This window comes from Falco naumanni, chromosome 4 (genome assembly GCF_017639655.2).
Source record: "Falco naumanni isolate bFalNau1 chromosome 4, bFalNau1.pat, whole genome shotgun sequence".
Taxonomy (NCBI): Eukaryota; Metazoa; Chordata; class Aves; order Falconiformes; family Falconidae; genus Falco; species Falco naumanni.
Genome location: NC_054057.1, coordinates 14,208,548 through 14,231,534, shown reverse-complemented (window position 1 = coordinate 14,231,534; position 22,987 = coordinate 14,208,548). Strand labels below are relative to the sequence as shown.

The 22,987-nt window shown below is 39.8% G+C and overlaps 1 protein-coding gene across 1 annotated transcript in view; it reads left to right on the top strand.

The window, feature by feature from the left end:
• The window catches only part of DNAH11 (dynein axonemal heavy chain 11), a 132,255-nt gene that overhangs the window by 35,833 nt on the left and 73,435 nt on the right, over nucleotides 1-22,987 (top strand). The window contains 13 exon segments of the mRNA XM_040593597.1: nucleotides 5,832-6,006; nucleotides 7,321-7,429; nucleotides 7,431-7,470; nucleotides 7,473-7,529; nucleotides 12,024-12,066; nucleotides 12,068-12,184; nucleotides 14,991-15,066; nucleotides 15,603-15,763; nucleotides 17,194-17,360; nucleotides 17,363-17,384; nucleotides 19,871-20,033; nucleotides 21,604-21,727; nucleotides 22,546-22,687. Coding sequence (XP_040449531.1) covers nucleotides 5,832-6,006; nucleotides 7,321-7,429; nucleotides 7,431-7,470; nucleotides 7,473-7,529; nucleotides 12,024-12,066; nucleotides 12,068-12,184; nucleotides 14,991-15,066; nucleotides 15,603-15,763; nucleotides 17,194-17,360; nucleotides 17,363-17,384; nucleotides 19,871-20,033; nucleotides 21,604-21,727; nucleotides 22,546-22,687 — 1,396 coding nt within the window.

Here is a 22,987-nt window from a genome sequence, read left to right as displayed (position 1 = left end):
TCCTTCTAGTTTCTATTCTGATAGTGGAATGATTTAGTTGGTGGCCATATATATTCTCAAATATGCAGACAGGAAAATTTCACCCATCGATTAAATATTTTATTTCCCCCTACTACGTATACTTCACTTTTGGGCCCCTCACTTCAAGGGGGACATAGACATGCTGGAGTGTGTCCAAGGAAGGGCAGTGAAGCTGGTGAAGGGTCTAGAGAACAAGTTTTACGAGGAGCAGCTGAGGGAACTGGGGTCGTTCAGCCTGGAGGAGACTCAGTGGGGTTCTCCTGGCTTTCTACAACTACCTGGATTGAGGTTGTAGGCAGATAGGGGCAGGTCTCTTCTCCCAGGTAACAAGTGACAGGACAGGAGGAAATGGCCTCAAGTTGTGCCAGGGGAGGTTTAGATTGGATATTAGGAAAAGTTTTCTTCACTGAAAGGGTGGTCAAGCAATGAAATGGGCTGTCTAGGGACGTGGTGGAGTCACCATCCCTGAAGGTATTTAAAAAATGTGTAGATACGGTGCTTAGTGATATGGTTTAGTGATGGACTTGGCAGTCGTGGGTTGATGGTTGGACTACTTGATCTCAAAGGTCTTTTCCAACCTAAATGATTCTATAATTCTGTCTTACAACAGCTTCCACCCGCCCTTCCCTTCTCCCCAGGCTCAATCTCACTCCCGATTTCTCTGCCTCCTCCCCCTGAGTGGTACAGGGGGACAGGGAATGGCAGTTGTGGTCAGTTCATCACATGTTGGCTCTGCTGCTCCTTCCTCCTCACACTCTTTCCCTGCTCCAGCGTGGAGTCCCTCCCATGGGAGACAGTTCTCCATTAACTTCTCCAATGTGAGTCCTTCCCACGGGCTGCAGTTCTTCACAAACTGCTCCAGCGTGGGTCCTTCCATGGGGTGCAGTCCTTCAGGAACAGGCAGCTCCAGCATGGATCCCCTGTGGGGTCACAGGTCCTTGCCAGAAAACCTGCTCCAGCCCGGGCTCCTCTCTCCATGGGGCCACGGGGCCTGCCAGAACCCTGCTCCAATGTGGCTTCCCAGGGGGTCGCAGCCTCCTTCGGGCATCCACCTACTCCAGTGTGGGGTCCTGCATGGGCTGCAGGTGGGGATCTGCCCCATCGTTAACCTCCATGGGCTGAGGGGCACAGCCTGCGTCTCCGTGGGCTTCACCAGGGGCTGCAGGGGAATCTCTGCTCTGGTGCCTGGAACACCTCTGCCCCCTCCTTCTGCACCGACCTTGGTGTCTGTCTTATCTCTCTCTCACATAGTCTCACTCCTCTCTCGGGCTGCTGTTTTGCAGCAGTGTTCCCCCCTTCTTGAATCTGTTGTCCCAGAGGCACCTCCATCATTGCTGATGGGCTCCGCCTTGGCCAGCGGGGGGGCTGTCTTGGAGTCAGCTGGCATTGCTCCATCAGACACAGGGGAGGCTTCTGGCATCTTCTAACAGAAGACACCCCTGTAGCCCCCACCGCTACCAAAACCTTGTCACACAAACCCCATACAAGCAGTGAACTGACCATCTGCTTTTTGTAATGAGATCTGGCAGTAGCAAGAATTGAGTAACTTGGCTACTGTTCTCTGACAGCTTTTTAATAATTGTCACTGTCTTTGATACTGTTAAGGACACTTAACAGTATATAGTTAATATATATAATAGCTTGGCTTTTCATTTCTCTTGCTCCTTTGGGTCACAGTGCTTCTCTTTTAACTCGTTTTATGTCTATTCATAGACATATTCATGCAAATTAATTAGGAGAACAATATTTTATAAAGAATATGTGTTTCCATGCATAAATGGGAATAAGGCACAGCACATTACCTTGAAGCAGTGCAATGGGATCTTTTCCTTTTGCATTTCTTGAGCTGATCCAGAATGATTCCTACAAATTTTAGTAGGAAGTGAATCGTTTTGACGTGTTGGTTGGTGTTTCTATTTTCAAGCAGCATGACTGCTGTTCCATGTCAAAATTCAATTTTGCAGCATTCTAGTGTGTCATCAGCATTTCAGTCAGGTCTGTCTGTCTTTCTTAGAGTTGCATGCCACTGGGACCAGAAGCCTTCAGTGCACGTATTTCCCAGAGAAATCTTGTCAGTACGAGAATTTAATTGAACAGCGTGAGTCTGTACAATCTGCTTGCTTAGGGTGATGAGGATCAGAGGACTGGTGAGGACAGAGAGAAGCAACGTGATCTCTCAAGCAGAGGAGCATAGAGATGGAAGCAGCAGGCAACAAACTGTCCAAGTACAATAGCTGTGAATGAGTAAATGATCAGTTTAGACTGTGTTTGACTAATACTGTGTGAACATGAGCAGGGGATAAAACTCCCCAATTCTTTGGAACGTAGAGAGGCGTCTGGCTGCTAATCTGAAGCATGTGCTATATTTAGCGTAATGATGAGGAATTTTAGACTTGGTTGTGATAAGAACTAGCAGATGAGAAAGTCTACTTGTTTGTCTTCAGTTGCATAGAGCCAGACTTTTTCTGGCTATATATATACTGCTGTAGATATCTGCACGGCAAGTTATGTTGAACTTGGGTGTCACATAATCTTCGGTCTTGTGTACAGTTTACACACTGGTATTTTAAATAGTCTGTTCTCAAACAGCATAAAACAAATACAGAATCCTTGCTCCCCCTGCTTTTTCGTGGTGCAGCCCTCTGAAAGTGGGAGCAAACCATCATCTAGGTCCTTTCTCCCTGCCCTCCCTGGGAAAAAAGGATGCAGTCCAGGAAAAGGAGTTTAGCTATATACCAGTATGCTCGGCTGTCGTAACAGCTCTTAGAAATGCCGCAGCATGATGACCTTTGCAGGAGCAAACAAAAATATTGTAAGGCTGGTGGCACTTATTTCTGACTTACAGCCAGTGCAGTAATATTTGTATATTGCACTAAAGGCAGTCATAAACAGTTCTAAAAAGTCAACACAAGTTTGCATTTCAAAGATAGAGAGAGAAAAAATGGGATCCTATGCAGGAGTAAAAAATGCTTAAAATTACTGCATATGTGAAACATACGTGAGACGAAATTTGAGAGGCTCTTATATATTAAACCTGGACCCTTATTTTGGAGGCCCACAGGGATTCAGAGGTTTTGTATTGCAGCAGTCCGCCGTAACAAGAAATACAGCATATTTATGGCATTGCACGTAATTCCTTGACTTCTCAGTTCATGTGTTGCTTCTGTTAGTAATGCCTTAGGTAGCTTGGGGCTAGCCATTTCATCTCTCTGTACAAGCATTCTGCCTCTCTCTAATTAAATGCTTGCTAAATTCATTAGTGTTGGTTGCTCTTGTACTCTGATAATGAGGCGCTACGTTATTAAACATTATTAAGGAATGGAACTGAGCTCTGTTTGTTTAATATATAAATGATCTGATACTGCACATCCAGATGTTGACATTTTAAATTTACTTAATATGCCTTGTTATTCTAAACTCTTCTGTTTGCCTGCTTCTAAATAAGTTAATATGAGAGAAGAAAACTAATTATTGAAGATGAGTGTTAAGAATTTGCCATTATATACATGGCTAAACTGCATCGTCTTCTTCATGTACCTTGCTTTAAGTAGTTTAGAATGAAGTCCTTTGCTGCATTTTATCAGAAGAACTCTTCTTTTCTTTGCCCTCTGAAAGGAGCTCCTAGACAATAAGGAAGCACAGCAAGGAATTGAAATCTCGCTACTGGAATTTAAATTCCTTCTTGAGGTCAGTGTCACCTTCCTGGGAGTAAGACTCACAGGTTGCTCTCTTCACATATTTATTTATCGCAGGCAGTCTGTTCTCTGCTGGATTGTTTACTGACCCCTGAAAATGTGCCAGTGGATTGTCCTGGAGAACTCTATGAGATGTATTTTGTCTTTCTTGTATTTGCGTGTTCGGCGAGGTGTTCTTTCAAGATTGGGTAAGTTAATGACAATGATCACAGTATCTTCACTGTGCTTGAAAAACACAGATAATATGTATACGCACCTACCTACCTATTTAAATAGGTGTAAATACATATGCGCATGTGTGTGAATATATGTATATGCAGGTTTCTACTCACTAATACTGGTAAGAGGTGCAGAGCAATGGTCCATGCATCTGATTTGTTGGCCTGCAGTACTGTGTACTTTTGCTATCAGAGCTCATCTGTAAATGAGCTGACTTGACCAGAGGGAACTGACTGCCTCCAGCGCAAGACTGTGTGCAGAGTCATTTACCATTTCTAGATGAAACTGTTTACTTAGGGAAAAGTTACTGGTTGTACATTTTCATCTATACTAAAGTCCCTGGCAAGCAACAAAATGAGATACGAGGGTCACGACTACCAGAATTAAAGCATTTAGTAAAGGACTAGACAGATGTGTGTTTAATTTCACCTGTTGGATTCATACTGAGATATGTAGATATAAACAAGGCATTATAACACGTTCTAATTAATGAGATATTTTGTTGTGATGCTAAAAGGCTTGGAGAAGAAAGTCCTAAAACTATAATTACTTGTCAGTGTTTTGCTGAGATAGACTCCAATTTCTTGAGAAATAGCTAGTCATACTTGCCTTCTAAAGAACAAAAACATAAGGTTGGCTTTACTACTGTTTAAATTAGATTAACCCCTTGTGAAGGAACAAATTTATATGTGCATCATCCATAGGTAAAGGAGCACCTTGCTTAAGTTGAAGAATCAGAAGCAGCATATCAAGAGACTGGGAAGATCTTTTTGATCATAGTAACATCTGCTTTCCTGTCCTTCAAAAAGTCTTGCTGTTCTGCGAACACACTCGGGAAGGTCTTGTCTGAAGCAAATCACCTCTGTGGTCTCACAGCTATATAAATTTAAACTGGATTTAGGAGTTTTAGGAAATAAAATATTTGGGCTGCCTGTGTGGTGGGTTAGCCTTGGTGAATAGCCAAACACCTGCCCAGCCTCTCACTCACTGGTAGGGGGAGAAAATAGGCTGAAAAAGCTTGTGGGTCAAGATGAAGACAGGGAGATTGGTAAGCACTGTCATGGGCAAAACAGACTTTGGGGAAAATTACATTTGTTGCCAATTACAATTGATTCGAGTAGCGAGAAACAAAGGCAAACAACTAAAACAAAACCTTTCCCCCTCCTGTCCCCCACGTTCAGCCTCCTTCACTCCTGACTCTTCCTCTCCCCGACTCCCAGCGGTGTAGGTGACTGCGGGGTTATGGTCAGTACACAGTGGTTTCTCTCTGCTACTCCTTCCTTCTCATGCTTTACCCTGTCCATGGTAATTGGAATACCATGTAGTATATGGAATTATTACAAAGCTGTCCATGGGCTGCAGTCTTTCAGGGCATATTCATTTGCTCCAGCATTGGGTCCTCAGGGTGCTGCAGTGTGGGTATCTGTTCCAGTAATGTGGAGCTCTTTTGTCCTCCACTTCCTCCTCCTCCTCCTCACCTGACCTCGGCGTTCTGCTGTTTCTCAGTCTTTCTGCCCTTTCTCGAATACCTTTTCCCTGGGGAGGCACCAGCCTGGCTGAGGGGCTCCGCAGTGTCCTGCAGTGGGTCTGTTGGAGCTGGCCGTGTCCCACACAGGGCAGCCCCCACCCTCTCCTCACGGAGGCCACCCTGCAGCCCCCACTGCCAACAGCTTGACACCTGCGCTCAATCCAGGGTGTCATCGGAGGGCGGCCTGTCTTTAGCCCCTTAAACAGCAGGAGCACTAGGATATTGCTCCGATGTTCTTGGTTATTTCATCACAGTCTACATGTGTATGCATTTAAAAATGAGATTTATTTGCAAGTCTGTTTTTCATGTGTGCTTCACGTGAATGTCTAGATGTGGAAAATGTACTGTAAACAATTAATGCACCATTTTATCGCTTTCAAATTACGAAGCTGAATTCAGCTGTTGGTGGCTTAAGAAGATGAAGGCAGTGAAGTTCCCGTCCTAGGGCACAGTATTCAATTATTACCTTGATCCAGGGATGAGAAAGTTCCTGCCCGGGGTGGATAAGGTCCTGAGTCCTGCTGTGGATCCAGGTACACCGCTGTGGTGACCACAGTGACCACACGCTGAGCGTTGCTAGATGCAGGAACGTTTTAGAGTCTTGTCGCAATTTCTGATGTCCTCTTCAATGTCCTGAAGTAACACTCTAGATGTTTTTGGATAAATCCCTGCTATCTGGGCCACGTGCCTTTAGTTGAGTGTTGAGGACTGATGATACAGCAATGCTTTTATTGATTTTTATATAATTAAAGCATTCCTGAAGATGTACCACATTCCATTTGGTAGTGGCTTGTACACTTTTTCCACAGTAGGAGAAATTCAGTCTCCAAGTCCATTTAATCATCGAAGATAATGCCCACAGCAACGGTACACCACAAATTGAAGCGTTAATGTTTTTCTATTGCCAGCTTTATTTTTGCCAGCTAAACTCCCTTCATGCTACCAGAAGGGTATGAGGTCTAGGGGAAGCAAATCACTTTATCACCTTTCTGCTATGCCGTTGATCAACTTACAAAGCTGGAATTATATTTGTGGAACAGAGGTTGTAGAAGTTATGATAGTATGATATATACCTGTCAGTGGAGAAATAGAAAGCATGAGCTATTAGTTGCAATTGCCTCAGCTGGGGTTTGGTTAGCTTTGCTCTTTTTTTTAGTGTGTTTCACATAAAATATTCTTAAATGTTTCATTGTTTTTTGATTGCATTAACTTGTAGGTCTTTTTCTTTTTAAATGCTTACATGAGTAGGAATTTCCCTGGGGAGATTAGAAGTTTGTGGGCATAGACATTATCATCTATCCTGTAACAAGTTCTCTTTGAGGGTGAATATTAGGTAGGAAAATACAGAGCTTGGAAAAGAAAGCTTTGTCAGGCAGTACAGATTTTGGGTGCTCACAGTAAGTAAAGCCATTCTATTGCCAACTATTTGCCCAAACAGTTTTAGCTATGCTGAAAGCCAGGCCAAAAAATAAATGGAAATACTACTTGAAAAAATGAAACCAACTGCTGGTTGCAACAGCCTTTGTTTCTCTACCAGTTTTTGGGAGAGTGGCATTCTATAAAGGTTGAGATGGAACCAATGCATTTCAGCTACAACCTGATTTCAAAATATTCTTATAAGAAGAAATCGAATACAAATTTTCAAGTAGAAATGCTGTGTAAAAAGTAATCCAGTAGAACGTTTTGTTCTAGTAATTATGTCTGAGAATGAGAGAATGGTGTATCCCATTTCATTGCTTTTTAGAATTCAGTCCTAGCCAGAGAGACAAAAATTACTGTTTGCTTTTAAAACTAAACTGTGTTGTGCAAGTGTCTGATGGTTTTGGGTTTTTCTTTTCAACTTTTTTTTCTTTTCAGTTTTGGGCAATCTTTGTTCACACATATGACTGCACGTCTTAATTATTTTATCGATTTGCTCTTAACAAAAGGCAAACCAGTCATACTTGTTGGGAATGCTGGAGTAGGAAAAAACAGTGTTTGTGGGCAATAGGCTTGCCGCTCTCTCTGAGGCTACCTCCTGGCTACCATCCCTCTCAACTACTACACAACAGCAGCGGTGCTTCAGAGTAAGTTCCATACAGGTGCAAGAAACCTGTCTTTCCTCAACAGCAAAGGTGAAAAATATTATGTGGTTATTACAGTCTTATTGCAGTTGTCGGCTACTGCTGTTGTCTGGGTCTTGGCAAGCTTAGCACTTTGCGAAATGCAAAACTTGCGAAATTGGAGCAGGTAAGAGGAAAGGAGGAGGATGAAACTGTTTGGGGCAAACTGACACTGCGTTCCCACACGTTGCTCTGTGCTCGTGGACAAGAGAAAATTTGGCTTTACCTATGTTAACGAGAAGCCTTAAGCCAACTTGGCTAGCCTGGGTGTCTCTGTACTGTGCCCATAGATGTGCCAAAAAGGACAGTCAGGGGTCGGGGTTGCTTTTGCTATGCGCCATACAATCCCCAAGGAGGGGCCATCCCTGTCCAGGGAGGTTTGGTGTCTCCAAAGGCAGGGTGGATGCAGAGCAAAGGAAATGTTCACATAACACACAAGCAGAGGGGACTAGTATGTTGGTCAAAAACGTTATACTGGTGCTAAGTTTTGGAACAAGAGGAGTCAGATAGTCAAAGTAAAATAAACTCATAAAAAAGCTCCGTGTCCATTCTGGGTTTTGTAAACAACACAATCAAGGGAGAGCCCAGCTGTCGGTGGATATGCCCTCTTTGCCTTCTGTTTTTTTATCCTTAGAGTAACTTGAACTGATGAACTATACAGAAAAAAAAAAATATACATGCCCTATCCGTTGTACAGCTTTTCACAGCTGGAAAAAGCACTTCAGAAAGAAGTTAATACACTGGCTTATCCTTTCATGTGTCTAGGAGAAGCTACAGAAAGCAACATCTCACTTCTAAATTTTTTTCCAAAGTTTAAGAAGTCTTCAGGTAAAATCTTTAGAAGCATTAAGTTTGCTTGATGCTTCATTTAACTACTTGTGCAGTCATGTTCTTCATTTTCTAGCCAATCTGCATTGCTGCTAGTGGACCAAATTGTCACTAAGCCTAAAAAAATAAGTATAAATCTACAAATCTCCATTGAATAAGTTTTTACCCTCTTTTTTTTTTTTCTTTCCTGTCTCATATTGATTTCTTCTGTATTCAGGTCAGATAAGGAAATACCACTTTCTGTTTGCTTTGTACCTTAGTTTGTTCTTTGAAGTGTTCCCAAATTCACGTTAACATAGAATCCTGCATTAACCGAACTTAATCTGCTTTTTGCCGCTCAAAATGAATGGAGAGATTAAGAGAAAATAACTCTGCTGTGCATCAGAGCGAAATCATGAGCTGTTGTAAAGCGTCATAGGTCTTTAATGGGGAATGGGCTTTAAAAAGTTTTCAGGTGTTCCTCTGATCAGAGAGGGATTTTTTAGCTAATGATTGCCATTCCAGCAGCAACCATGACCGAGGCACTAAATCACAAAAGCATAACACTTCCCATTGCACACAAAAGCTGATGAACTCCTGGGCAGCAAAAGTTGCAAACATTTTTTTGGTGAACTGTGATGGAATGGTTTTATACTGTCATGTATAGCTCCGAATGTCTGCCTCGTGTTGTTTCTGTGTACCAATGCTTCTTCCCATAAAATGCACTCAAGTGATACGCTGAAATGCCTTCATGTGTTTTAGGCTACTACTCCAAGCACTTGTTTGGAATAATTAAATTGATGGATTTTTTTTTTTCCTTTCTTTTTAATGGAAAGAGGCACTCCCATAAAAAAAAACACAAACAAGCACTTTAAATTGTCGCAGTTCAAAAAGAAGAGCTAAAGAGCTAACTTGAAATACAGTTATTCAGTACATTGCCAGGTTCTTTTCATAGTTTAGAGGTTAAAAGATTTTTTCTTACATTTCACATCAGTTTTATTCTGCAGTATTTCCTTGCAAATCCCATCTTATCTGTATCCACATAACTTTTTTTGAGGTATCTGCCAGAGTGGGTGAGATTAGCATGTAGTGTTGGGTTTTATTTAGCATTCCCCCAAGGCATGTGACTCACCCGCTCTGTCTCTGTAACAGCAGAAAAATTCAAAATGTTACTTGATAGAGGCAGGTTTTGATGCAAACTCATATTCGTACATTAAGCTTGGGGTCTTCAATGGTACTGAAGTCTGGAACAGTGCCACAGAGAAGGCATTTGCATAAACATTCAGGTACAGTGGAATTTAATAAAATATGTTTCCTTATTGTATTGTAATAATGCAGTATTTTTAAAAAGTAATAGATTATAGTTGTGGACATTATTTAAATATTCAATAAGTTTAAGAATCAAGAAGGAATATTCCTACTTCTGGTTTTAAAAGTACAGGTGTATACATACCTAGGTATAAGAAGATTTTCTTCCTCTAGCTAAGATTTTAAGGTTATTAAAATATTTTAAGCCTTTCATACACACATTTTTCTCCCTTTTGTGGTAGAAAAGCAGAATTAGGTGTAGCCATGGCTTTTTTGCACCCTATTTATGATCAACCAGTTGCAAATATGTTGAGGTTCTACATTTCTGTCTTGTCCTCCAGCACACCTTCACTTTTTATTTGCTTATTTTTCTTTTCCAGTCAGTAACCATCCTTTTGGCTGACTGTGACTAGATGCAAATGTCTTTGGAAGCTTTTGTTAACCTTTCTTGAAATGGCCAGACAAAATCACTGTTGAGGTTTGCAAAATATTTATTTCACTGTTTGAAGAATCTAAGATGACAACAGAATGCTCCTTTTGTCCTAATGGAAACTGCTTGCAGTGATGTGTTTGTTCATGCTGCTTTGCCTAAGAAACCAAAAAGTCTGCTGCAAGTCAGAACCGTGGTGGTGCTGTGACATACCGCATTCAGCTGTGAGCATGCAAGCGTAGTTTCCATATCCTACAAGCTCTCATGAACACGTTGCCCAATTTAAAAAAAAGCCAAACAACAAGAAAAGTTCAAACACATTTGCTTACATTTCACCTTTTTTTTTTTTTTTTACCTAATCCAAAGAATTTTAACATACAGCCTAGTACAATGGAAAAAAAGAAGTCTATACCCTGCATTTTTTCCCAGTTCTACTTATTATACATGGAACTGATGATTATTTTTTTTCTTCCTCACCCTCCTTTCTTTTTGACAAATATTAAAATCTTAAAAAATAATGGCATTGGTCATCTGAAAACTAATAGCAGGTGTATCCCAAATTCATTATAATATTGACTGGACAAAAAAATATCTGGGCAGATGTGCAAAATTTTTGAGACATCTTCTTCCTCTTGCCCAGCAATGTTTAGTGGGAAATCTCATGCATATAAAATCTGAATTAAATTCCCTCCTGTGCTGTGAAGGTTATAACCACCATCTTCCCTGAATGTTTCATAACCATCTTTGGGTCAAGTCCCTGCTCTGAATGAGGAAGAAAGAGCTTTTGAAATTATGCTACTCACTGAAGAGGAGAGCTCCCATCACTGGGGCATACTGAAAAGTTTTCCTTGAAGTCCACCTATTACTGTGGTTTCATTTTGTGCAAAATGTTTTGTGATCATTTGGACAACAAAAATGTATGACCTGGGGAGGGCGATAAGATTGTTAGTCTCCAGTCCTGCTTTAATAAATTCTTAATGATTTATGCAGGTTCTTATTTCCATGCACAAAATAGAAGCAGTGCAATTAGAAATCAAACTTCTGTGGACAATTAATCCTTTCTTCTGAATCTGCAGAAAACTTCACAAACTGGAAAAAGTTGAGAATCACATCATGCTAAAGATCAATATTTTAATAATGCTTCATACAAGTGGTTTTCTTCTGTATTGTCAAGATGATTTAGAAACTTTCTGTTATTCTTTCCCGTACACCTCTAAGGGGAGCAGTGCCATTGGATAAAAATTACATAAACTCAAAATTTATGTCTCAAGATTTTGGAGTTTTGATGAATACATAAAAGTATTTGTATTATTTTTTTCACTGTTGTTGAACGCAGATCATCGGATAACAAAATTACTACAACAGTGAAAAAATGAATAAGCACCTTGTTTTGGGGAATAGGCTGAAATTTAATGCAATCAGCTTAATATTCCCTAGTATGGGAATGGCACACTAGTTTCCCCATTAGATGACCTGATTAAATATTATTTATCATTCATATTTTTACACTTTACATATGGCAAAGTCCTTGTGTAATCCTTCCCAGGAGAAGAAGAAAATAATCTTCACTGATAAACTTGCTCAGTGTCAGGATACCTGGTGATTTTACGTTTAAAGCATTTCAGTTCCAAAGGATGCGGGTGGATATGCAGTAAGATTTTCAAAAGCTGTGAAGTAGTCGACCAACTAAATCAACAAGACTCCTTTGGAATTCAGAATCCCAGTATGATGTTTTTTCAAAGACACTCCATGAGTTTCACTGATTACTGAGGACTTCAGTAGTTCAAAAATCCTTGTAGGTGGTGAAATGCTTCATAAATGTTAGCCAGCATGATTTTGAATTCTTGGTTTTGTTTAGTTTCAGTATTGCCTATTATGGTAATAATTTTTATGTATGTTGTGTTACATTTCAGAGGTGCTTGAAAAAAATAAGCTGGAGAAAAAAGGTGGTCATAACTGGCCCGGTAGGAAATCAAAAACTTATCTGTTTTATTGACGATTTGAATATGCCTGAAGCGGATGGATTTGGAACCATTCAACCATGCATTGATTTGGCAGCAGATTATGAACTCTGGTGACCATTCACTTCTTAATTAACGTTACGCTATAATTTTTGTGTTGTGGTCCATGGTGGGATAGAAACAGAACGCTTCAAGGTAAGTCGCTTAGAAAAGCATACTATCCTTGGAGGTTATAAACAGTTTTAGAAAAGAGAAGCAGAAAGTGAAGGGACTATAGAGAGTCTTGGAAGGAAAGTATCCTTTAGCTGCTGCTGCTGGAGCTGCTGGAGGTTGATCCCATTGATCGACCTGATAAGAACAGGGATGTCTGAGATACAGAAACTGATTCCCTAAATTGCAGCTTGCTGGATGTTTAGCCTGTGCCACCCTCTGTCATCACCCTGTAAAGACAACAGACAAAATCCACAGAAATTTCATGCTTCAGATTAACGCTCTCTGTTTGCCATGAGAAGAAAACCACAGAAGATGGCCACTGAAGGATAACAAAGTTAATTTGGGCAATTAAACTCATTCCCTCCTTACTTTCCAAAGGACAGTTTAATATTTTGGCAGTTAAAATATATTAGTATCCTTTCACTAGGGTCTGTGGAAGAGAATTTTTTCCCTTTAAAAGCAACTGTTTAATGTTGATTCCACTGTGTTACAGGAGGATCTATATCTTTAGTAAATACTTCATTGTTACTATAAATGCATATTAGATTCTTGTTTGTATACAGGCATGGCACTTCTACGTGACATAAAGAAAATGTGGCGTACGAAGAATACATTGTGAATGATCTGGTGAGTAAAAGAGAGAAGTAATCAGACATTAAAAAAGGAAAAAGTAAGCTAAATCCACCTAGCTAGCTGTCTGTGTGTTGCCAGAAGGAGGGGCACAGTGACAAGCACTCCGCACAAAACCAGCCGTACTTCAGTGGTATTAAGAGGCTGAGTGTATCTACTCAGTCGTCTGCTCCTTTGGAATGTGCGCAAGGATTTTACCATTGCCCTTAGAACTTTTGTTTCATAGAAGGTTCTTCTTCTCACTGGCATGTACACTGTGATCTGACTATAATTGTGACCAAGGTGAGGCAATAACGTCTGTACTGTTCTAGCATCTTTTAATGCAGATTCTGTTGAATCCTACAGGCGCTTTTGCTAGGTTACACTTCATCTCACGAAGGAAGGAATACCAGGTGTCAGCAGAACATCTTATTAAGGACCAAGACATAAAGAGAAAAAAGGAAGTGGCAGCTCAGATCTGAAACATTTCTCTAGCTTGGAGAAATCCATCAAGTCTAACTCAGCGACATACAAAGCTAACACCTCCATGCCCTGTTTTCTTCCCAGAGCTATATGGTATTCTCACCAGGAATCTTTTTGTTCCCTCACAGAGATTTCAAACTTCAGATCTTAAAAGTCCCTACTGTTTAACACTGTTGCTTCTTTCTTTTGAATTGTTTTGCATTGTTTTAAAAGAGAAACAAACCAAAACCTTTAAAATCTCCATTTTACAAAACAAGTCAAATTAGGAACAGAGTTGACCATGCTATTCGGGAATTTTAAACATAACCATTTGAGAATTCTAAAATAGGGTAAAATTTGTTGTGAATGGGTGGAAAGAAAGAGAATACGTTACACTGTGAAGTTCTGGGAAGGATTTATTGATTTAAGCAGGGAATGGCTGCATTATTTATGAGCCTTTCTTTTACAGTGTGCTTTTTTAAAGATGGTACCTGCTTGGCCTAGATCCGCTGTGTGCCAACTGCTAAAGAAACAAGACTCTTTTTTTGGCAATCAGAACTCAAATTGCCAGCTGCTGACAGCCTCAAATTTTTAATATTTTTTTTTTTAAGTGGCTTCCTTCTAATTCGCCTGGAGCTCTGTCATCTGGAAAGCCAGCAACAGTATCTGTTGTGTGGGGCTGCAAAAAAAGGAGCGATCTTTAAGCATGCCACTCAATGATGATCTTTGCTGGCTTTTTTTCTTGCTGAGGTATGTTAATTTTGCCTTCTCTTACCTATGATGGTGGTGTGCGTTCTCAAACTGATTTGAACTCCTTTTGGCCATGTTGTACTCATTCAAGTTTGTTTGGAGCCAGTTTCATTAGAAGATATATCATCAGGAGCATACTTTGCAGTAATGTAGTATCTTCATTTCAACACAAATGTTGAACAAATTATTATGTGGTAGAAATGTGGGGGTGGGCTTCTTAATTTTAAAATGTCAATCCTAATTTGATACTTTTGTCTTCCAGATTTCCCATAGGGCAGAAATGGTGATTCTTCAACCGAGGCTAAGCCTGAAAAATGTAAAGTATTTTGTCATTCATATTAACCAAGCTACATTTTCTTCCTTGGGTATGATAGGCAGAAGCTAACTATTAAAGCAAGTTACAGTTGTCAGTATATTGCCTGTATGAATCCAGCTGTTGGCAGCTTCAGTCAGCCCTGGACTCCAGGTATGGTTTGAAGTGTCATACTATAGTGATCCTGTATTTAATACATGAAATAATTACTGTTTAGCTTTTCACTGCAATAGGTAGGAGACAAAAGGGGATAGGAGAAAACACAGCGTCTGACATTTAGTACAAGTTCAAACCCCTGCTGTTCCTATAGCTAAAAGGAAAGAGACACACCATATTTATTATGATATTGAGATTCCCCTGAACTTCATAACAATTACAGTCTTGTGTGGTCCTTCAGTGCTTGACAACCCTTTTGGTGAAGCAGGGGCTGAAACCAGTAGCCAAAAAGCAGAGCATGGATTGAAGAGAAAAATGAGGGAAGGATATAATATGGCCAGCAAATCCCGGTCCTTCTTGTAAAATCAGGTGAGTCTGATCTGGTTTGGTGTTACATGCTTTCCTGTTCCTTGAAGCGCAGCTCTTTTTTTCTTCCAGAATATTTTTGTTGCCTGCCCACCCCATGGATCATCATCAGCTATTAGCAAGGAGGTGAGGATTTGTCAGGTCTCCTGTTATCACACATACCTTGGTTTGATGGGGATGTGCTAGCCCATCATCCACGTTTGCGCTCATCCTGGCATGGAATTTGTTTAGGGAAGGAAGTTTGAGGTGACAGTTGAGAAAGTGTTAATTTTTTCATGATAAACTGTGTCCTGTTTTCTTGAGTGGTATTGCAAAACAGGGCTAGTGAACACGTAATATCCTGGCAGTGCTGATACTTCCCTGTGTCCTATACTGCACCATGGCCTCAAACCATAATGAGTCACCTAAGTGTCCCAGAGAAGAGATAATTGTTTTAATTATATTTTGCACACTCAGTTGGCTGGCGAACTTGCTAAATTAGAGACATTCTGGTTCATGTTAAAGAAAATATACTTTCAAGAACAATGCATATTGGGTATCTACTCAGTGTGATTAATGTCTTTGCAGAATATTAGTCTCCCTTGAGTGGCATATTTTGATGCCAGCTGACAGCATTAAAAAAAAAAAAAAGAAAAAAAAAGAAAAAAAAGCGTAATCTTTAGGGCATTCTGTTTGCTACACCCAAGTGTTTATAGCAACCAAATGATCTTCAACATGTCTGGCTTCATGAATCATCACGTGTCTATGGGGATAAACTAGTGGAAAACAGAGACTGTAATTTCTTTTATAAAGTGATGATGGACACTATGCACATGTATTTGAGGTGCGTTGGTGGCTTGAAACTATTTTGCCTGATGCCAGCAAGTTAAAAACCGGATAGTAAAAGCTCTTATTTACTGGAACTGTAAGTAGCAATAGCACACTTTCTTTTTATCCTCAGCCCCCAATGCAAGCATCTTCCTCGCAGAGGAATTCTGTGATTCTGTGCTTCAAACCACAAGGATAATAAACTTTCATTTTCCTTTACTAATTGTTTCTCTTGTATTAGTTTTCTTTCCCTGAATAGTTTAACATATTAACTGTGTGTATATATGTTTATATATATTCCTATACATTAAAAATTTGAATTGTGTTTTCAAATAATTTTAAATTGCAGTCTCTCTTTGGACTTCAGAGCACGTCAGTAAAACAGCATGTACTTTTTGAACTGTGAGCACTGGTTATCCGAATAAAAATATGTGTTGTCAGAATTAAACTATTTAAAGAGTTAAGGCACTGTAAATTGCAAGACACATGAAATAGATATGCAGGTTTCGTTTTGTTCTTTCTGCTGTGTGGGGGTAAAAGGTAATACACCCATCTGTTTTTCATAGTGGAAACACTGCAAATATAAGCCAGGATACATGTTCCTTTGTCTTAATGTTCTTAGTAAAGTTTTCTTATGTATGCCTCTTGTTTTTTTTAACCTGTCTTATGCTATGAAATGTAGTACCTCTCAGTATTGTTCACTGTACAAGGAAGACAAAATAATGTCACATATTATATAGTAGTATTGCATATACAGTTTCTTCTGGAATTAATGTGTGTTGGTGCCAATACCAGGATGGACTAACTAGTGAGGACCACAATACTGTTTCTACTTGCCCTTCAAAAACAAAAAAATTACAAGCAGACAAAGTAGTGGAAATATGAACTAATATGAACATATTAGGTACATATGTTTCACTTAAAAAAAAAAAAAAAAAGTTTTCCTGATGAGGGGCAGGAGGAAGAGAGGGAAAATTTGAATTTATTTGACAAAAAATATGGTAACTGGAAAACATCAGCTTTGTTTACTAGTCCTTTTTTCCTTTCCTTTCTAATTTCTATTTGCTAGTAAGAAAGGAGTGAAAAGAAAAAGAATAAGGATAGGAATGAGGACACTGAAACCAGAAAATTTAAAATATTTGGGAGTGTTTGATTCTAGGTTGAGCAACGACTTCCTATCATAAAGAAATTATTGTTCCTTAATTCTAAGTAGTTTAGACACAAACAATTAAAGATTTAGACAGCTTTACTAGTAGATTGTTTGGATCCTGTTTGGATGTACTGTGCAAATGCTTTGAGCCCATTCTTGCACTTCTGTTTAGTCTTTCAGAGCACAGTGGATGGGTACATCAGTCACTAATGGATGATTTTTTCATGTAAACGTTTTTTATGCGCTGTGTTTGTGGCATTTTTTAACTATTATTTTTCTCTCTCACTATGTGGTAGAATGTGGAAGACAACGTGTTGCTGCAATCTCCCACTCATCTCTTACTGTTTTGCGAACAGTGGAGCAGACGCTTGCTACGAGCCGGTGAAAGAGTGGGAATGACGAAGGAATACACTTGAGTTCCTAGAAAGCTGCAATGAAATGCATGCTTCTGTGAACCTAGTCTTACTGAGGGTGCCATGCAGCATGAGTAAGTTGAATATCTATAAAGGGAACAAATAGTTCATCATGATGCTACCGATGTTTGCGTGAAGTTATCACTTTTTACTGTTCAGAGGCTGTTGCAGTACAGACTTGTAACGTTCTTAATGGAAGGCTTACGCGAGGGTACCGTGCAGTAATAGCCCTCTAAGTAGGCTTTATTGGCGTCATTATGGAACAGTAGGTTGTGGCTCAGTGTTAAAGCTAACCTTCATTTTGTTTGTTTAAACAGAGATTCATCCTTTTTTGTGCTGCACAGAAATTAACACCACTTATTCTCTGAGGTTGGCAAGATAATCTATAATGCTGTAGATACTGTGCCTTACCTTTTAATTAGTTAATGATGTAACAGGCCTTTATAAGAAAAGTAAAAATTATCCTTTGTTACCAAGAAAGGGAAAATGCTTTAAAAATTACATTAATTCAAAACAAGGGTAAATAATACCTTAAGCATATACTGAATTATGCCACTGTATGGCAGACTTGAAGTTGCTTTGCTGCCTAGCCTTACACTTTTTAAAATATGAACCAGCCCAGGCTTCTAAGTCCCATCATCATAGATTTATTTTATTTTATTTAACCATAGGGGTTTTTTTAATGTATTCTTATCTCAGTTTGATATAATTTGTTCTTCTCGTGTTGGGCAATATCTTAGTATCCATCGTGATCCAAAATCTCAGTTTCTGAAATCTGATTAACTACATTTGCTTTATTTTCCTGCACTGCAAAAAAGAGTTTTCAGAAGATGAAGTGAAGATTTTGCTAAATAAATGAGGCACAGACTTCCTTGTTGCTCATTTCATTATTTGTGATCTTCCTTCAGCATCGTTGTTGTGGTCGTATACATTATCAGTGATTTCCAGAAAGAGACAGAGGTCCATGCTGGCAGAGCATAGTTTTGTTAAAGCAGTTTCTTTTATTTGCAGTGTCAAATAGTTTAACATGGAACTTTTTCTTCTCATTGAGACAGACTAGGGTTTCAGGATTTTTCACTTCGCCCATATTCAGGCAGAAACTATATAAGAGGAGACACTCTTGACAAAGCAGTCTATTGTAGAAGTTTCTCTCCAAGAGGATTAAAAAAGAGATTAAGTTACGGAGATAATCATATGGATCTTTCATAGGGACTGTAGATTTTGTTCTGTTGATTTAGAGGTTGATGTGATAATCATCAGAATTGCAGACAGAAGCCTTCTCAGGTGTCGCTAGTTTTGCTTAAAAATATTGGTAAGCCATTATCTTCTCTCTGAAATCTAGTGACCAAGCGTAGTATCCCAATTTGGCAAACAAAGTGGCAGGGTGTCTTAGCCTTACAGTTTGACAGTCCTAGAAAAGTGTATGTGAAATTAAATCCTGTAAATTTTTTCCACACTTTTTATGAGGCTTGTTTGTTTTGGTTTTCTTTGGGGTTTTTTGGTTTTTTTTTTTTTTAATGGATCCATTGTGAAATCATGAATAAGGCTGACAAAGTTCTACAGTGAGGTCAGAGAGAATTGGCTTCCAGTAATGTTTTGTTGAACAGGTTTCTACCTCTTTATTAATGCAACCAGATTAGACAATTATCCCTTTATTTAAGAAGATTCTCATCAATTTTATTCAGGGATGGGATTGGTTTTTTGGTTGGTTTCATTGATATGTGGAAGAAAAAAGAATCTGAAGGTCCAACATGCTATCTCTAAATTCCGGTCTGCTCATGCTAGGCTGTTATTCCTTAGAATCTGCATCTGATTTTAAAAAAATAAATTTTAAATAAAAAAAAAGTTAGGTGCTTTTATGAATTACTAAAATATCGATTGCTAGAAAGTTGTTTTAATGTCTCAAGCGTAGTTTTTTTTTGGAAGAATTACCCTGATACTTACATTTGAAAATTCTAACAACTTAAATCCTGTCTAATTTGGGTCCAGATTCTCATCTGGCCTCATTCATCCTATAGTATTCCATAATCAGCAAATAAAAGCATGCCTGAAGTAGTCTGGGCTAGATATTCCAGGGGTAAATTCAAGTTTGATGCACGTTTTTCACAAAATGATTCATCATCCTTCAACCTTTGTGACGCAAACTGCCAGACGTGCAGTTCTTATGGACTCCTAGGACCCAGTCAACCTGCCTTCAGGTTAACTAGGTCTTTATTCTGAGCGCAACCAGGGTCCATCAGGATCCTGGAACAATGCTTTGGAGCAGCTCAGTGTAAAGAATGAGCAAGTGGGCAGTGCTGGTCATTGTAGAAGTCAGTGCAGACCTTCATTATTTGACAAACAGCTTTTCTTTCCTCTTGCTCAAATATCAGAAAGAAACAAAATGCTCATGCAAACATAATATACCTTTAGGTGTCAGGAGCACATTACCACAAAAATAGAAAAATAAATTAAAGAAGAAAGATTAAAAAAGAAAGCTTGGTGCAACAAAAAGAAATTGAGAATCTTGGCTAACAAGGTTGTTGAAGTCTATGTTATGTTACTGGTTTTTTGCCATCAGGTGCTGGATCAGACATATCCTAGAAACCCCGAGGGTTTATGCACTTCTGACTGGAGTAGGTGGTAGTGGTAAACAAAGCTTGTCGAGGCTGGCGGCATGCATCTGCTCCCTGGAGGTTTTCCAAATCACGCTGAAGAAAGACTATGGGATCCAGGACCTGAGGGTAAACTGATAGATACTCTTGGAGTTTGTTGAGTTCACTACAAGAATGTGTTGTTTTGTTGTTGCATGGGCTTGATAAAATCACAAAACAGTATGATTTACAGTAACAACCCCTGTTGTTCCTGTGGTTTTCAGCTATACCTCTGGTTTATATTTGAAAAATGAATGGTCAAAAAATATTTCAGTGTCTGTTTATACGCTTAATAGCATATTGGTAGTTTCTCCACTTTTTCTAAGGCAACTACTTCACATACTACAAAGATGTGGTTGGAGTTTTGGTATTTAAAGTTAGCAGTTTGTTACAAATTTTTGCGTGTCATTGCACGCGTATTAATATAGTGGAATGAAATTGATGTGGGTAAACTCAGGGCAAAATTTTGTCCTCGTGGCATGCAAGTCACTCAGTCAATTAAACTGGTCATATGCAAAGATAGGGAATACAGTTGTGAGGTGCTCTGTCAGGCTTACAGGCTTCAGGACACGGCAAGGCTGAGTCCTGTCTATGCGAGCAAACAGGGAAGCTGAGGAACATTTTCTTCCTCCTCATTCTACGCGGACAGCGGGCACTGCTTCTGAATGTCGGACACAGCTAAATAAGGATCTGACTATGGCTAAATGTGGTGGATGGTGGTCCCCAGAAAGCCCTTCCTTTCGCCGTGGGCCATGGCCAAACCACCACAGTTTGTGCAGCCCAAGGCATCAGTTTTCAGAGGGAGGTACATGCTGGATTATTTTGGAAAAGTGCTGCATGTTCTTCAGTGTCTTACATGGTGACTAGGTTCTTGTGCCCTCCTTCCCTGGGCAAATGAGGTGTAGGTAAGATGTGGGCTGAAGTGATCGTTTCCACCATACTGTTTCCAAGCAGAGAAACTTCTAAGCCTGAGGATTTGTTTTCTGCTAGGTTAGGTGGCAATTTGGTGTTGACTTTATTCTGTATTTCAAATGTGACCACACTCAAATGCAACTGATGTGGGTTGTTTTTATCTGGAACCCCATGCCAAAAAGCATTCCGTGTTTGTACCCCTGTTAGCGCAGTGGTCCCATGCCATGTCTCTCTGGGCCACCCATGTCTGACAGCAAAAGTAACAGTGCACCAATTCACTACTCAGTCTTTTTTATTTTTTGAGCATGAGAAAGCTCTCCTAAATAAAATCACACACACATGTGCATGCAAAATGTCTTGCAGAAATACCAGAGTTTAAAAATGGATCTGACTCTTCAGTGCAATTCCCAGACATTATTGATGTGGTTGTGGCTGTTCTTGATAGGTCGTTTCATGGCATCCCTTTTTTAGTACGTTCGGGGGGCGGTGGTGGTGGTGGTGGTATTTCCTTGATTAGTAGTCCATTTTGATCTTTATCACTAGGTCAAGTCAAAACCTCAGTGTTTAATATGGAAAACAGAGGTAAGCTGCTTTTCCCTTTGGATGTTATGCAGCAAATTAGCAATGTGTAAATAAACTGAAAAAACCAAGAAGTCAGCAATGCATTGCCGTCCACTAACATGCATTTCACACTTTTTCTGTATCAACATTTTAACAGAATATGAGTGATTGCCTCCTTTCCTTACAGGTAGATCTTGCCAGTTTGTACATCAAGACTGGTGCCAAGAACATGCCCGCCATGTTTTTGCTGACAGATGCCCAGGTTCCAGACGAACGCTTTCTTGTGCTGATTAATGACTTGTTGGCATCAGGTGATTAGACTAACACATTTCTTGAAAGATCTTTTTCCAATGACAAATGATCTGTGATTTCATTGAACTTCAAAGAGATTATTTCTCTTTCAGGTATTTGTAGGGGGAGTTTTTAGAGAGGCCAAGTCAACCCGTTCAACTCGAGCACTGAGTCTCATTTGCTGAAGAAGGCATTGCCTGCTGAGGAGGTGAATTGCTGAGGTTTATCATTCATAAGTGCATTGGTCTGGGGAGAGATGGGACTCTCTCTTTGACTTAATACTGTTTGCTTTGATAGGATTTCACTGACATTAGACGATGTCTTTGTGACTGCACAGTCACAGTGTAACAGACAGCAATGCACTTTCACCCACGTTTTGAGAGTTAGAGGCTCTGGATTTTGAACGTGGGGATCTGGAGATAGGGTGGAAGACAAATGGGAATAATACTATGCTGTACATTGGAGAGTATCTTAAAAGGTATTTTAGAAATTATTTATTTTTTGCAGCTTGACCGGAAAACAGGTTTCTAACAGCCCGTAAAAAAAGGAACCACTGTTCTGAGGGATACATAATTTATGAGTGAACTTCCTATCAGGGCAAATATTTTTGTCTTTTTAAACAATGTTGTTTCTTCTCCCTTAAAAAAAAATAGTTGTTCTTTTTAGGTGAAAAAGTGTGGGGAACAGGAGGAAACTGTTTTGTACTTGATCTGGCTATTATCACAGCATAACTCCAGTTATACGCCTAAACCCCATTGTGTTAAATACCATGTAGAAGATTATTTCTCAGGTTGTGTTGTGTAAGGCTTCTCCTAACTGCCCCTTTGTCGTGTTGCAGGAGTGGTTCCAGATCTGTTCAGTGATGAAGATGTGGAGGGCATAGTTACAGAAGTTAGAAAAGAAGTCCCAGATCTGGGCCTGGTGGACACCAGAGAAAGCTGCTGGAGGTTCTTCTTGAGTAAAGTGCAGCTGCAGTTAAAGTAAGGCATGTTTCAGGGACAAGAGGCGGTGCTGACCTGGTCAAAATAACAACGTATTTCAGTTATCTCATAACCCAGCATACGTTGGCATACTTCTCTTGAAAGGCTTGCTCTCTGACGTGTGACACCGAATTTGCCTCTGTCATGTTACCCCTGTCATGGCCGCCTCTGTGTGGAGACGTGGTGCACAGCGAGTTTTACTTTGAGATCTGACTGTTGACTTTCTGCCTGTTCATAGGACAGTCACGTAGCTGCTATGTGGCTTAGTTTCATGGTCTTACGTTTTGAACGTAACAAAGC